Source organism: Gymnogyps californianus, chromosome 1 (assembly GCF_018139145.2).
Source record: "Gymnogyps californianus isolate 813 chromosome 1, ASM1813914v2, whole genome shotgun sequence".
Classification (NCBI taxonomy): Eukaryota; Metazoa; Chordata; class Aves; order Accipitriformes; family Cathartidae; genus Gymnogyps; species Gymnogyps californianus.
In genome coordinates, this window is record NC_059471.1 from 73,811,506 (window position 1) to 73,828,398 (window position 16,893).

General features: G+C 39.0%; 1 protein-coding gene across 1 annotated transcript in view; it reads left to right on the forward strand.

Moving 5' to 3' along the window:
- The window catches only part of GABRG3 (gamma-aminobutyric acid type A receptor subunit gamma3), a 325,926-nt gene that overhangs the window by 157,312 nt on the left and 151,721 nt on the right, over positions 1 to 16,893 (forward strand). Inside the window, exons 4-5 of the mRNA XM_050900977.1 lie at positions 13,011 to 13,231; positions 14,772 to 14,854. Of these exons, the coding sequence (XP_050756934.1) occupies positions 13,011 to 13,231; positions 14,772 to 14,854 (304 nt within the window). The remainder of the gene's footprint in view (positions 1 to 13,010; positions 13,232 to 14,771; positions 14,855 to 16,893) is intronic.

The window sequence follows — 16,893 nt, forward strand, 5'->3', positions numbered from 1 at the left end:
ATGTTTTAGAGAATAACAGTGAAATAGAAAATTGCCATAGAAAAGAGATCTCTTTTTTCCTGTATTGGCATAAGTTGTTGTCGAATTAGAGCTGAGTTTTTCTCTCCTGCAACAGCCGCACCGAGTTTGGAGATGCTCAAGTGAAGAAAACAGCGTGAATGTGTATTGATATCATAAAAATGGAAACCAGTGTTAGCCCTTGGACTTTCACATGTCTTCTTGCTGGACTTCCAGTTGTCTGCTACTTACAGTTCAGCAGTGGGATAGACCATGAAAGATTTGTCCTATTCTTCTGGTGAAAGGAGCTTTAATAATCTGGGAAAGTTTACAGTGGTTAAGAAAAGTTCAGAAAACTTGTGCTGGAAAGCTTACGAAGTTTATATTCTTTGCAGTGGAAAATGTTCAAGGCTGGAGAATTTTTAGCAGGATTCAGAAAGAAATACTGTAAGATCCTCAGCAAAACATTTATTTTCATCTTCCTTTTACTGACATTGGGAAAAAGAAAAACAAAATAGAAATAAAAATAAAACCTCTACCAATTTAAGAACAGTATTCAGAAATGAAAGAAATGCAGACTGAATAAGCCAAAATACATTGAGTTAGAGAAATGTGGTTGGGTTAATATTATTGTTTCTTTTCTGTCATTAAATAATACAAGGGGAAAAAAAACGGCAAAAAGCCTGCTCTAGAGTTAATTACTGGTGACATTCACTGCTGGGCAAAGGATCAGCCTCAGTCCGTGTACCACAGCAAGTGACATACAAGCATTATATTGACCCCATGACTTTCCCCTATAGCATATCCCTGCATAAATGCATCCAAACGAAACAAACAGAACCTCCACAGCCTCTTCTGTCTGAGAGAAACCGGTGCTTTCCCTACATCTCCCTGGTTAAATTTCCAGCTGCGTGGTGCCGATGGCAGTGCGTGCCCTGAGCCCATGGCCGAAGGATGGGTGGGTGTCCAAGCAGGGCTGCAGTCTGTGGAGGGATGCAAGGGTGGGAGAAGGGGGACTGATGTCAAGTGGTTACCGCAGCAACGGGGAGGGGACCAGCGGTGGGGGGGAGCAGAGGTGGGAGTGTTACCATGGCAACGGATGGAGTGCCTTCCTCACTTGGGTTGGAGATGCAGCTGTTCTTACTTCTAATTACCTGCCTGGTGCTGGGGGATTTAGGCACAACGTACAGAATTGCCTGCGTTATCACTTACATATATTACCAATTTAATTTCTAGTTAGAAAGTGAAACTGCACTGGAGATAAAGTATTTTTCCCATGCAAGCTACACACATTTTAATCTCTTTTGATTGATGAGAATATAACCAGTTCACAAGTAGTAGCAGAATTATTTTTTATTCTTTCTAATATAGTGTAAAAAAACTATATTCCAGTATCAGTTATTAATCCTGCAGTGCTAGAAGAGATGCTGAGTTAGGGAGTGAGTTTAAACTGTGTTAAGGAGTGAGTTTGTCTTACACATCATTACATGGCTATATTTCATTTTCTCTAATGAACTTTGCACGATAGATCTTATGATTTCTTGTTTAGGTTCTTTCATTATTTTTTTTCCTAATGGTATCAGGTGTTGCAAATTCCTGGTAGGCTCTTTTTTGAATTTGCCCAACTGGGGAGTGATGGAGTTTGTGAGTATAAGAGGAATGTGCTCATATAAAACTGATAGGAACAGCCTGGACTCCTGAAATTGCTATCATTGAATGGCCCAGTGAATGGCAATCAGCCATCTGCTGTTTCATCTGGTGTCACTTTTCCCCCTGACTAAGGACAATGAAGAATTACCAGTGTCAATAAGTGATTTAATATGAGTCTCATATCAAAAAAGGATGGACTGAAATCTAGGGGGAGCTGGAATTTAATCAACTTTGGCTTGAAAAGTAGGGTCTTAAAGGGAGACAGAGCTATTTTGGGTGTCAAACCATCTAACACAAGAAGGCTTGGGAGGAAGAAGGACCTGGATGAGTGGAGCCCAGGGATTACCTTGGAACCACCCACAAAACCAGATCAAAATTAAAAAAAAAATGCCCAAGAGGTGAAGAAACTGGGTGAGGCAAGGATAGGCCTCCAGATATGTACCCTATTGAAATGTCTCTGTGCTTGTTTTGTGAAGCCTAGATGAAGCCTAAAGACATTTGCCTGCTGTATTTTCCTCTGAAGAGGTAAGCTTTGAACCGGAGTGTCCTCAGCTTGGAAATGTGGGAAGGCTAGGCTCAGCCTGCTGAAGGCAACCAGCACAGTCTTAGGGGCAATATATATTGTGAATATGGAGTCTCAGCCTCCCCTCAAAGCATACTTCCAGTAATGCAGAAGCATAGGGGGACCTGGTTTTGCCTGAGCCAGCAGTGCAGAGGGGTGCAGGGCTGCCCCGGCTCCTCTGGAGGCCAAGAGCAAGAAAGGCTTGAGCACAGCTGAGACTCTCATTACAGCGTGTCTCTCTGTGTCTATGTGGCAAAACAGTCTTGTTCTCATTTTTAGAGCGGTTAAACATTTGCATTTCCCTCAAATGCAAATGAGGGCTTTTACAAATGAACTTTTTCTACTACTTTATGCACAGCTGGCTTTTTTGTGCATCGTTTTGTTTAATGACAGTAGCACCTATTCACATCCTGTGGATACAGGACATAACTCCCTCACTCACTGTTGCTTCATTTATTTACTTGATTTCTGTCATCCAGCACTTCAAGCTTTCCTTTTGGATCCTATTTGTGTTGTAATGAATTTAGACTTTGTGACCTGGGTATGCTGATTCTGCTAAATCAAAGATGTCCAGGGACCAATACTTGTCCCCAAGACTGAGTGGCACCAACTGGTGTAAGTCTACATTTCTTAGTTTTAGCTGCCTCTGTGGCAGATTTGCCTTGAAAGGATCAAGGTAAGGAAGTCAGTTGGCAATGAAACAAGGTGAAGCGGTGCCTGAGCTATGCTTGTACTCTCCCTTTATTCATCTGCGGGGATGCAATCACTGCGTTAGTGATTCTTTTGAGGAAAAGCACAACAAATGCAGAAATGTATGTATTTATTTATTTTGACCCTTGAAAATGTTCACTGATGGGTGGCAGGATGGTTTCAAATGAGAGAGGGTTTGAAAGAATGGGGTTTAAATCCCTGGTGAGCTGTAGCTTTCCTGCAGAACCCTGGAGAAGACATGGATGCCCTCAATATCTCAGCTTCTGAGAAAGCAAAAGAAGGTTATAACTTTTTTTCCCCAACCAGAGTGTTGTAAGGATAAGAGAGCAACTTTCTGGGGCACTTGGATACTGTAGTAGAGTGGTATGTGGGTTCTTAAGATATAACATAACCTCAGGAGATACCCTACAAATGACACTGGAGGGGAACAGTTGGAACAGGACTTCTACCCATCTGATTTTGCCACCTACCTCCTTACAAAGTGCTCCTTACCATCTTTCCTGTCGCTCATGATTCTGCGTAAGACCCTCACTGTACCTGATCCTTCAGCCTGAGATGGGTGTCTGTTTTTTCATCACTGCCCCGTCTCCCATTCCTTTACACCTGTTCTTGTGCTAAGAGTGACAGTACACATAAAAACATCATGGTAACCTCTGCTTTTCTAGCTTCCCAATGGCATAAAAGATGTTTCAAAATGTTCTTCCACTTCTTTGGCCAAAAGGCTCTCTCTCCATCATTAAAACAAACTCTTTAATACAGAGCTTATGCACATAAAGTCTTACTGTGTGCAGTCTTTCAGAGTGCATTTATTTTCGTGAACAGGGAAGTTTAGCTTCTGTTATGAATAAGCTAACACCTCAAGAACTATGCTTATAAAGTTGATACATCTTTTGTTGTAATATGTGAATACTATTGAGTATCTCTATAATTTGTTTTATATTTTATATCAAGTATTCTTAGGAGGCCTTAATAGTGTACTTTATTATATTAAGTACAGTGATTAACATATGTTCACAGACTTTCAGTTTTCTCTTTCTTTGTTTCTTCCATTCAGTGATTATTTATTTTTATTTCTTTATTATTTCCACAGGAGTTAAGCTTGTCCTTGTGTGTTTGTCTTACTAAATTCACAAGTTAACAACCTTGGTTTCTTACCACATTGAATTATGCATTTGGAATCTCTCTCTCTCTTTCTCTTTCTCTGTGTCTCTCAAACAAAACCCAACCTGTCTGCTGTTTTAGTAAAGCCTTAAATTACAGGTCAGAGTGGGCACTGTACTTTCTCTGTCAATCCCAACAACATTGTTTCTTCCAGCAGCAGTCTCCTTAAGAGGGACTATTTTGATTAGCATTTTGAGTTACGTTGCCCACCAGATAACAGTGACCAAAAGCCTGCCCACTGCCATGTATCGCCCACCTCGACTTCCCCTGTGAATTCCTTGCATGCTTTGGACATCCATTTTTCTAAAGTGGCCCAATTTAAGAGCATATAGTTATGACTCATCGAAGACAGAGCTTCTCATCAGGCCCTGTCCCCAACAGGACATGAACCCTAGCCTTCTTGACACACCAAAAGAAGAGGCTGTGGAAGTGCAGTTGTGGCGTGATCATAGCAATCGCGATGTCTTTGGGAATGCTCTAAGAAACAGAAGCCAACAGAAGAGTCCCAAAAGAAATGGGAAGCAGTGATATTCAGTAAGAATGAAGAGTCTTCCACCAAAAGGGATGGGAAGAGAATAGATCTACAGCTGGTTTTCTAAAATGAGCTGCTTTCTTTCTAATTTCGTGCTGTGTTTCTGATTATGGAATGGTTGATTGAACCAGAAGAGATAATCCATCAGTGCAGAGTGAGGAGGAGGCATGAAGGGATCTCAGGGGATGGGCCAAGACAAACATCTCCAGCCTTTCCTTCAACTGAGTGTAAGAAGTTATCTGGAATACAGCAGGACTGGAGCTAGCCTCCAAGGAGCCAAAATAGGCGCAGTGAGACAGATAAATGTTTTCTCAGTCAAAGAAAATGCTACATGATAATTACATGTTTTGTTTTTAGTGTGAGGTTCACTGTCTTTCACTCTTTATAACAGCAAGAAATCAGTGAAATAATCTCCTAAAGCAGCCAGAGGGCAACGCTGTAGTGAAGAAGGCGAGCTTCCATCCTCCTTGCTCCGAGACTCCTGCTGAGGCAGTGATGAGAAGAGTTGGGTTTTTTTTTTGACTCAAAGCATTCAGCTATGGAGGCAATTGTGACTGCTTGCTGAAATATTTTGCCAGTATTAACCTGAATAGCCACTATATCTGTGGTGACAATCTCAATGTTGACTTTGCTTCGTTCATTGTATTTTCTCCATGTAACTATCATGCTTGTAACTTTATGAAAGTATCAAAGCAGATTCTCACAAAAGAGCAAGTTATTCAAAGTATTTCTAGACATAAAACAGTTTGGAAAGTTTTCAAAGTTATCTGTTTTACTACCACTGTAAACCAAAGCTACTGTTCTGTGTTTTGGTTTGTATATTTATTTTGGAGGTCTTTTGAAGGTACACCCTCAATGCTGCTGGGAAAGATAAACTCAGATTAAGAAAAGAAAAAAGCTCAAAAGTGGTGAAGTGTTTCCTGAGCTCTTCCACCTCTCAGAGACTATTACGAATAAGGGTAGGAGCTGGATGGGGAGCAGGAGCGTGGAGAGTGGAAACAAAGGAGGCTGGTGGAGAATGGGAAGGTGTGCCACGATACGCTGTCCTTTAGGCCCCAAAACCCAGTGTTGTATGTAGTGTGAAGTAAATCCCCCCTCATTTGGCTCCTGAGCAGCCTCTGAAAACATGAAGCTCCAGGCTGGCAGAGATACTTCAGGGAAAGTTACAGGCAGCCCTTATTGGTGCTACTCCCAAGCCGTGCTGAAAGCAAGGCAAACTTTCAGGGCATGCATGTGAGAATTATTGTCCTCACAGAAGGCTTGTGTTGGTCTTGATGATACCACAAGAGTTTTGAATATACACTGTATATGAAATACACTCTATTTTACCAGGTTTTCTCCAGCAGACCTAATTTATTTCTTTCCACATTATTTCCACAAAATGAGAGTGTGTAGGATTCAAAATGGCTTTGCTGGAAAATGGTAGACCATTCCACTACTTTCAGTTCCTTCCCCCAGGATATCTGAGAGTTTTTTATCAATTTTTCAAACTAGAATGCAAGTTGCACAGGATGCAAAACCAACCAGTACCTGTCAAGGAGTAATGCTAAGGTAACATTTTAAGCCTTCCAGGGCTCTCCTGGAATCGCCGTAATTCCTGGCTTTTTATAATCTATACACTGTGCAGTCTGGGGAGCAATCAGCACACGTCATGCAGCAATTGCTGTGGGAGTATTTATTTCCATCAAGATCAAAACTAGCCATGAGCACGGCCTGTACCTCTTCAAATGATCAAAAGCCTGTTCAGAAGATGTTCCATTGGACAAAGGACAATTCTCTCCTCCTTCTAGCCCGCTTATCCAGGGTAAGATATGACGAATCAGGGAAGCTAAAGGTGGGCTGTGCTCCCCAGAATTACTCTTGGTGTTTTGATATCAGGCGTGTGAATGTTCTGGTTCAGGAAGAGGGAACCACTCATCCCATATTTCAGGGACCATTTCTTCTTTCACTCATTTGTCACAAAACTAAAGGGGCGGCTGAATCAATCAGACAGCCCTTTGCAGGGTAATCTTTGGCAATTCAGTTGTTGATTAAACTTCCTTTCAGTGGTGACCTGGGCTGGAAAAAATATTCTTTTGTTGAAAATGAACTTCAAACTCTGAAAAGATTACCCTCTCTTAATGTTCTTCAAGTGCACCAAATTGCAGACTAAATAAACAGACATCACAGGTATTGCTCTAATGTTTGGGACATTTCCTATTAAAACACAGTATCTCAAAGCCTTCTCTTTGTACTTTTAATCCAAGCATGGCAAGGGCATAAAGGGCGTGTTCACCTGTGGTCTATGGCTGAGTGCAGAAAGAGGGAGACCCACCCCTCAGAGATTTTGCTCCCATTTCTCTCCTGTTTCCCTGAACAGCCCTGTCCCATGTCCCAATCTTAAACCATAATGCTTAACATTTCTGTGACGCTGTTTGCATGTAAAGGGTTCTACCATTATTAGTTTTTTTAAGCATACTTCATACTGAATGGTTTAGACTGAAATATAAAAGAGAAGTTTAATACTTATTTCCAGAACAGTTTAAGACTTACAAATAGGATTGCCCACTTTGGTAAAGTCAAGCCTCTTGGTAACTAAAGGAGATTTTATCCCTTACACAGTTTATTAGACTAGTTTCAAGCTTATGGGAACAGTGTTTGTGGTGTGTTGGCATGATATACAAGGGGTGCGGAGGGCACAGAATGATCATAATCTAAACTGGACTCTAATTATTTAGGTTGATTGAGTACCAGCCTCATACAAATCCCAGTAATAGCTTTAATCAAAGACAGTCTTACTCCATCAACAATCAAGATATAGGCTCTACAATGAAAAAAATTAACATTTTGGAAGAGTTAGAGAAATAATTCTGAATTGATCAGAAAAGATAGTAATAGTTGCCCAAAGGCTTCCTACAGTACAGGAAAATGGAGTCTTGAGGTGATGGTGCGTTGTGTGGTAGGCAATAGCAAGAACCTGGAAAGTATCATGCAAGAAATTCTTGCATTTTTTCCAAGGACAAGACTCTTGACGTTGTTGTTGTTGTTACTGTTGTGAGGAATTGTGAAAATGCAGAAAATGAGAAGGCTTCAGCAGAAGCAACAAAGGCATACCATACTATTATCCATAGTCATTCAAACAGATCACCCAACTGTGACAGCCAATTAAATCGTATTTTCCAGGATTAACCCACAGCTAAAATGATACATCGTGGTAGGAGAAAAGCTTCATGTATTGCCAACAACATGTTAGCTCCTCTTTTGTCCAGAAGACAATGAAAGACTTGGTTGAAAAGCATATATTTTTCTCTGTGACTACAGATGCCTCAAACAATGGCACTTTCAAGGTGTTTCCCATCATTAATCATTCCTACACAGTTGAAGGGCAAATAATTCACTGCTGGCTTGATTATTTTCAAGACACTAATGAAAACACATTAGGAATATTTGAAAATGTAAAAAATATGCAAAACCCAAGTAGTTGGAACCCTGACTATGTCCAGTTATTTGCAGCTAATACTGTTGTTAACTCTGGGTTATGTCCCCCTGCCCACAAATCAATAGAAAGTAAGAAAGAAAAATCGTCTCTAGCTTATTGCTCTGTACTGAACCACAAAACAGAAAAATACTGTCTAATTAAATCATCATTTGATTTAGAAAAGAATTAGTCACTTTTCCTCATCTCATTCAGTCATTTTTCTCAGCAAAAGTTTCAGATTTAAAGGAAAGCTTATAAAATTTGAATGGAAAGAAATGTTCTCCATGAGACAATTACTTGCATGCTATACAAGTAAAAGGACCATAATCTGTTTTCTTTGTTTTAGAAGTTACTTTTGGAAGTTAAGTGAGCATTATCAAGTGCCAATTTTAAAATCACATTTTCAAATATAACCTTGTTGGACGTGATAGAGATTTTCAGTAACAACGTTACTTATTATTTTCAGGTTGTACTGAGTGTTTCTTGCAAGTATAAGTCTTGCAAGTAGAACAGACTGGTTTTTTACATGACAAAATGTATAAGATAATGCATTCATTTAAGGGTAAGTTGCAAAAAAGAACAGATGACAAATTCTTTGGTCATAAGCTAGTCATCATTGGAGAAAAAAAAGAAAACAAAAACATTTCACTCAGAGGTACACATTAGCTGCCAGAAATGAGGCTTTATATTTTCATATGATCAAACAAAATACAAATAAACTGATTTAATTTTACTGAAAAGCATTAGTCTTTCCAGAAACAGTAAAAAATATTGATAATTTAATATTTCTTGAAAGGCCTGATGTTATGTAGTTAGAGATTCAGCTGAGTACTTGTATATGTCAGGAGTCTTCATCTGGGAAACATTCTCATATTCTAGTTTCACATTCTTGCTCTTTCAATTTCTTAAAATTGTTTACTTTATTAAAAAACCGTTTTCCTTATGTAATCAGATTTGGACAGATTGTGGAATCCTCAAACAGATTCCATTTTGATGAAGTTTTTAAGTGTGAGGATTTTAACATGTAAGTTGTTTTATGAATTTACTTTTAAAGCCAAACATAATGAAATCTATTAAAATTGATAATAAATCATTCTTCTATCAATCCCTTCAAGTTTATAACTGAATTTTGCATCAGAGAAATTTAATATTATTTCAGAAATATGTGATGTACTAAAGGAAATAAGATTTTACTAGAATTTCCCTTCATGTTAACATGTAGAGCTATTTTTCCCCTTAGGATTGGCCCTTACTTCTTCTCAAGAAGAATGTCTTTTCAGAAGAGTGGCTGCTCTGCCGTGTAGCTTCAGTTAATGCATCCAGGCACAGTGTGAATATGTGGTATAACTAGGAAAAATCTTGAGTCTGTTTTGGTAGCGTGGCAAATTAGGTGCCTGCAAGATGAGAAAACTTAGTGACAGGACACTTTACTGTACATGACCTTGGCATCATTTCATGGAGAACATAGTGTCACCTTTCTGCTGCTGGGAAGAAGTCTTATTGAAAAATTTGCTGGTTTTTATTTCCTCCTGTGTTCATTATAGCAGTCAATGGTTACTGCCAAAAAACAAAAAGGAAAAGAAAGAATCAGAATGATATTAACATTTCTGGTGCAGTGGTAGAACAGAACATAAAAGATATTATTAGAATTGTAGGATGTTGCTTCATCTGAGGCATCATTTTGCTGAAACCTGATGTCCTGCCTGAACTCTCTAAGTGCAACCATTACATTTCATAAAGATCTAAAATGGCAGGTATTAGCTAGCAAATGAAAAGCATTCCTTTCTTATATTATATTATATTATATTGACCTGTGTATGAGACCAACATAGAAACCTTTCTTCTGGCAGTTTCTTGTTGGATGCTGAGTGTTGGAGGTCACTGTACCAGTTTTGTGCAAAGCAGTGTATGGAAGCTGTTGACTTCACTGGGAACTGAGTATCTGCTGTCAGTGAAGACAAAGGTATTTTTCCTGAAGTATGCACAGGCTTAGCTCCATTAGAAGTGAAGAACTGAGTGCCAGTTTCGGAAGTGACCTCTGTCCCTTCCTAGTAGAGTGAATATATGAATATCATACCCCATTATCTGCTTGGCTGAAGACTGAAGCAATTCCAAAGATTAATGTAAAGGATGTACTGATCTAACATTCACTTCTAAAAAGGATTAATGGAGAGAATAAAAAGGATGAACTTGCAATTCAGATATTAAATAGAAATGTGCATTTATTTTTACTGGGAAAATTTTGTTTTGTAGTTTCTACATTCTGACTGGACATTGTAAATACTTTACATAAAAAAAATAGGGGTAAAGTGTTGAAAAAGTCAATGCAACTAATTTCAAACAACTTTGACTTTTCTTTTAAAAATGTTGCTTTGCTTTTTACAACCTCAGTTTACAAAAAGAAAAATGCATTTTTTAAAGAACTAAATAACTCAGAAGATCTGTGAACCATTTAATTTGAGTTGAAAGGTTTTTATTAAGGTGAATGGAGTTACAGTGGCCCATTGCAGAGATATTTTGAATAATGATCACTGCTGGTGTGTTCTAGTTGCAGTAATAAGTAAAGGAGATGCAAAATGGGAGTTGGACAGTGGTGTTAGCATGGCCCTGCTTCTAGGCTAATGATGTAATCTGTTTCTCAGCCAGAGTAGTTTACCTGGGTGGAAACCACAATGATACATCTATACTGCTCCTGGTGCCCACTTTGCTCAGATCTAGCTGCAGTGCCTTTTCAGGACACTGTATCATGGAGCTCAAGGTCTTTCTTTCCTTTGGCGGGGTAGAAATCCTAAATATCCAAAGTCCTAAAATCCTAAATATCATTAAATATGTATGATATACTAGAAGGGAATTATGGCTGCTCCTAAATTTAGTCAAAATAAAGCCTTCATATAAAAGAACCTCAAATATGAATATCATGCAAAAACTTGTCCTGTAAAAAGACAGCACTGTCATTAGCCAGCTGTATACAAATGGTCTTTGATTCTATAAATACTGATTCTCACATGTGAGCTAAAAAAAGCAACTCTACTCACTCAGCATTTGGAGAAACCCATAGACATGTCTGGCATATTCCTCTCTATAGAAGCTGAATGTGCCAAACTCTTGTCACTGGACTTTCAAGGACTAAAATGATACAAAATTGATTGTAAAGAAACAAGATCAGCACTCTACCATCTTAAACCTGGTGAATTAAGGGTGTCCTTTTTGAATAATATGGGTACGCTGTGTACATTACATTGCATCCTTTAAGTGTGTGGAATTGTGCAACTTTGTGCTCATCGAGATGAAAGAAAAGTCTCTTCAGATTCAAATCTGTCAACTTCCCTGAGAAAATAAAGCTAATAATACAATGAAAAACGATAGTGAGATAGGCTATGAAGAAAAATGGTCCTTAATGCCTTTGGTGGCTAAGCTTTAATTCCTAAGGTGATCTATTACCTGGTATTTGGATACATGCTAGCACCACTTATGCACCTATTGATCATTTGCCATCTCGAGATGAGAGGCCCAGAGTGTGTTTTGGACTAGGATTACAGTGTCAGTGTATTAGGTTTCCTGGTTTTATAACATCAGCTTTGGAAGGATGGCCTGCCAAAAATGTAATAGTGCAGAAGAACCAGATGTCTCTTAGTGAAAACACTGTCCTCAGTTCAGACTACAAGCTCTTCTAACTATCTATAAGTAAAAAAATATACAATACTGTTTGTATAATAACATTTCTTTTTACACCTTCTATTTTAAAGCTTAGGAAAAGACAAACAAAAATGCAATAAAAGCAAGTTCAGAGTGGTCAAAGGCAAAGGCATACCAGACTTTCCACACAGCCTTAATTGTCCTTTGCTCAGCTATACCAAGAGTACACCTACCAGGGGACCTAAGGAAATGTTTTCCTCTGGATTATACCCAGCCCCTGTATTAGCCTGCACTGTAGAGTATATGCTTTGTGTCACATCAGCAAATGCCGTCCCTGTCATGGATGTGGCCAGCCCTGCGATACTGAGAGGGTCTTTCACGACACGGTCAAATGGCCATTTCCACGGGGTTCACAGGTAGAGCAGTCTGGAAAGAGGAAGAGGAATATAAGCAAATCAAACGTGACCTTTCCCAGCCTCCGGTGGCTGGAATTCGCAATTCAAATACTGGTTTTTACACAGTTTCTTCCATGGGGTATTAAATACATAAATGAGCGTGTTTGTATGTTCACCTATATTATTTTATCTGTTTGTCCATGGGTATTTTAACTTCTGCAATTATACCTACTATCACTGCTTACCTACAGAAACACAACAGTAAACATGGAGTGAAAGAAAGGATGAGATTCATGTAAATTATGATATTAGCCTATTCAGGGCAGCAAGCTAGTGACCGCTCAGCTCTTAGCATTTGGGGTACATGAGGTGTCTGTAAAGAAGTACAAACATGCCTTTTCAGTTCTGCTGTAGTGTTTCCTGAAAAAGAGTGGCTGAACAATTGGTAACAAACAGAACAATTGATTTATTGAATTTACACAACCCCCTCCCCAAGTCATTGCTATAATCAGGGGAATTTACCATTCTCCAGCTTACGTGTGTTGCTCCTGTTCATCTTTCACACCTCTTTTATCAGTCTGCCCTACAACAAAGAAGTCTCTGCAAATTGTACCTTGTAGCTGTGACTTTTCAGAGACAATGGAAAAGAACGTGCTAGGGCAGAAATTGTTATGGCACAGGACCAAGGCAAGTGAAATGTTTGGCCTGTTTTCTAAAGTAGCTAGAGGGGAAAAAAAGGAAAAAAAAAAAGAAAAAAAAGTATTTCCTCAGGCAGTAAAAAAAGAAAACATAGCTCCATTGGCCTGAACGTATCCTGCTGCTCTACACCTGGATAGACCTTATCAAACACCAAAAAGTAGTGAGGATTGTGGAACTGATTTCAATTTGTGTGTTGTGCTTTCATTGCAGGAATATCAAATTGATATATTTTTTGCCCAGACGTGGACAGATAGCCGTCTTCGCTTCAACAGCACCATGAAAATACTGACTCTGAACAGCAACATGGTTGGCTTGATCTGGATCCCGGACACAATATTTCGTAATTCAAAGACGGCGGAGGCTCACTGGATCACCACCCCCAACCAGCTCCTTCGCATATGGAATGATGGCAAGATCTTGTACACCCTCAGGTGAGCAGTCGGTGAGGTGCAGGGCTGAAAGCTGCTCCTGCCTCTGGCGTAGTAATAGTAATTTTCAGCAGTATCTTTGTTCTCCTCTGCTGTTTTCTTCCTGATGCTTACCTGACCGTGCTTGACAAATACTGAAATATTCAGGCGTAAGTACTGCCAAGTTTTAAAAACCAAGTCTTGTCTTTCTAAAAAAGAAACCTTGAGAATTGGAAATAGGTCTGTCTAAATTGTAGAAGTTGGGCTTTTTAGTGCTTGTAATAAAATCAGGAGCATGTAGTCCCATAAAACCTGTCAGAAACCTTTCTGATCAGAGTTAGATGCAGGGCTGGATAAAGTATTTCTAGATTCATTCTAATGCCAATACTTGATTCTTCAAGTAAGTCATGCTGAAAGATAGTCTGTCACATCTCATCACAAGGGTGAATTGCTGGAGGAAAGGCTTTTAGAGTTTTTCTAGTCTTTGTGATCAACTGTATGGTATTAGAAATACTGTATATATTTGCCTTAAAAAAGCCTGTGGAAATTAAAATAAGTGTTTACTTATGGAAGAGATGAATTGCTCAGAAGGGAGTTTTGCCATAAGCCCTATTCCACACAGCAAACTGTTTCAGAAACATCCCTTTCATGCTACATTTTCTTCAGTGATTGTGTTCAGCCCTCTCAGTGGAACAGCATATTCTGATCATACTTGCAATTGCAGTTGGGGTCCAATAGAAAGCCTTTGACAAACAGTAAGAAAGGAATTAAACAGCTGGAAAAGCTACTGATATTTTTAGTGCCCTTCCCTTCTTAGGCTTGCTCCAGTGTGAAGAGCTCTTGCTTACTTCAGCAGCCTTTAGCTAAAGGCTTGGTGATTAGGATGTCAACTCCAATACCCTCTTGGTTGGTTTGTTGGGTTTTGGGTTTTTTTTTTCCTATTAAGTCCTGTTTCAGTATGTCAGGGCAATTTAAGTATCTACCTAATAGTAGTTAGACTTACATACCTGTCACTAAAGAAACTATTTGTTGAATGAACTGCAAAATTTGTCTAAAACAACTAAAAAAGGGGCAATACTTAACCCAGTGGATAGTTTGAATCAGCATTTTTAGTTTGTGAAAGATGTTTTGAGCCCTTTTCGCCCACTTAGGTCAGCCTCCTTTTTACATAGGAGGAGCTGTTAGAACGATCATTGTTCATTGATAACACTGCCTAATTCAAAAACAGTTCATCTGACTTAAGTGAGCACAGACAATTGGTATGGTATGGAAGCAGTAAATACTGTATGCCCTGGTACTGTCAGGCATTGATGAGTGTTCTGTATTCAGGAGAAAGTGCACAAGGTTCAATCATGCTCCATGCCTTTCCATCCTCTTCCCTGCCCGCTTTTGGGTGTGAATGCACTCCAATAGTCAATGAACAATCTGCAAATGTAGTCCTTTCCTTTCAGGCCTTACTTATGGATGTCAAAGCACTCTTGCATGACACCTAAGGTTACCCTGCGTCCTCCTCTGACTGTTCATTGTGCTGATGTGTAGTAACAGATGCTTGGTTTCTCCATAGGCTTACCATCAATGCTGAGTGCCAGCTGCAGCTGCACAATTTCCCAATGGATGAACACTCATGTCCTCTGATATTCTCTAGCTGTAAGTACTGCTTTGATGCTTTATTCTTGTATATGACTAGTATGCAGAGGCACGAGTTTGATTCTGATTTCTGTCAGGTTGTTCAACCATTCCACAACAGGTATAGGAAGTTCAGGTTTGCCTAGATATTCAGGGAATTTCTGTTTTCCTCTCTAGCACTCCTGGTCAATGGACTTATGCCATGAAGTCTTCTGTAGATTTACTCTGTTATTTTTGCCAGAACCAGCTTTTTTAGTTGATACTATAGTCACACTTTCAGCAGGGGCAGATATTCATACCAGTCTGTGCTATGTTAATCTATACAATCATGTGACATGCAAATGAGAACAGAAATGACAGTTTTCTTGTGGAGGTGCACAGCTTGGGAACATGCCCAGCAATCTCTGAACATCTGAGTTTATAGCAAGTAGCATGGTAATGCCTCTCTGTTCCGTAATAAAAGTAAATGGCTTAACTGGTGTAAATCTCATTTTCCTTTTATTGATCAGCTTATCCAGTAGTCCCAATGTTGTATCGTATGTAGTGTTGTTGGTATATTTAAAACCTACCTAGTAGGCAAAACAAATACATCGGTGAAATGGATGGAAAACAAAAGTCAGGTGAGTTAATCTTGAGGTCCAATATTACTGTGAGGAAAAGTTACCTTCATGCTGATTCGTTTGAAAAAGCTTGAGAGCTGTCTGCTCATGGGTACACCTGCACAGTTTTGTAATCCAAAGTCACACAATGCAAATGTTTTACAAACATTTTTAAAAGGGTCTCCACTACAGATTTTTCTTTTGATAAACTCCAAGACTCAGCATCTGTGTTCTCCCAAAGTGAATGGGAAATGTATTGTTTTATCTTTCTATTTAGAAAATAGCATTTTCTCCATCATCTCTTAAAAAGTGATAGAAGAATAACACTATTTAATGTCTTCATAATAGATATGCTGTTGTGATAGTAGGGTATTGATTTCCATTTATGAATAGTATAAAACCAATGATCCTCAGTCAGAAACTGGATTTGAATTTCAGCTGATCCAGGGTGTATTCTTCTTTTTCCCCAGGAAAACGTTTTAAAAAAATCTGCCAGTGTAAACGTTTCCCTTTCCCCCAAAACATTATCACTACATTGCCATTTTTTATGATCTGTGCATATAAGTGAGCCTGGGCAAGAATACACAGTGGTGTGTTTAATTCAGATGTGTGGAATATGTGCATACTCAACTGAACAAGAGGCAGATAACTCCTGAATGAGCTTTCCTGCTAATGAACACTTGTCACTGAACTATATGCAGCTCAGCTATCTTTAGTTACTGCATAAAGCTACTCTTACCTTGTGGCAATCTGCTGTTGATTTGTTGAGGTACTGGGGAAGGAATGTGTGATCTTAAATCCCAGTCCAGAGATACTAATTAAACCTACCACATAAATTTGATAGGTCCTGCGCTAGCAATATCCAAAGGCGAACTCTAATAAACAGGGAAGTCGCTTCAAACCTTGCATTCCCTAATAGCTAGACAGTTGCTGAATGCAAGTAAATTATGCTCTGTGTTTTTTATTTAAAGAGAGAGAATATCAGTGGGAACTTCAGAAGGCTCCGCTCCATGGCAAAGTTTCAAATACATCTTGATTTGCAGAGGTTCCTCCTAATTTAGATCTATTTATTCGGAGTCCTTCTGCCCTTGAAAATGTACATGTAATACCATCATACATGTACTACCATCATACATGTACTATCATCTATGGAGATGGAGATTACATAGGATCAAGCAGCAACTGAATGTGCCACGGTTTCTATGTGCGTTCATTGTAGTTTCTTGCTAGATGGAAAAACCTGTGGAGGAATATTAAAATAATGTTTTATAGTTTTGTCAACCTTTTTGGTCATGTAGATATCAAGGTTTTATATCTTTAGGTTCATACTGAATTGTGTTCTTTTCATTGAACACTTTTAGCACTACTATTATGATAATAGTAGGACATCTCCTGTGTGATTTTGTGTTTCATAACTCGGTTGTATTTTCAGTGTTGTGTACATTCATAGCAGTCTCAAGA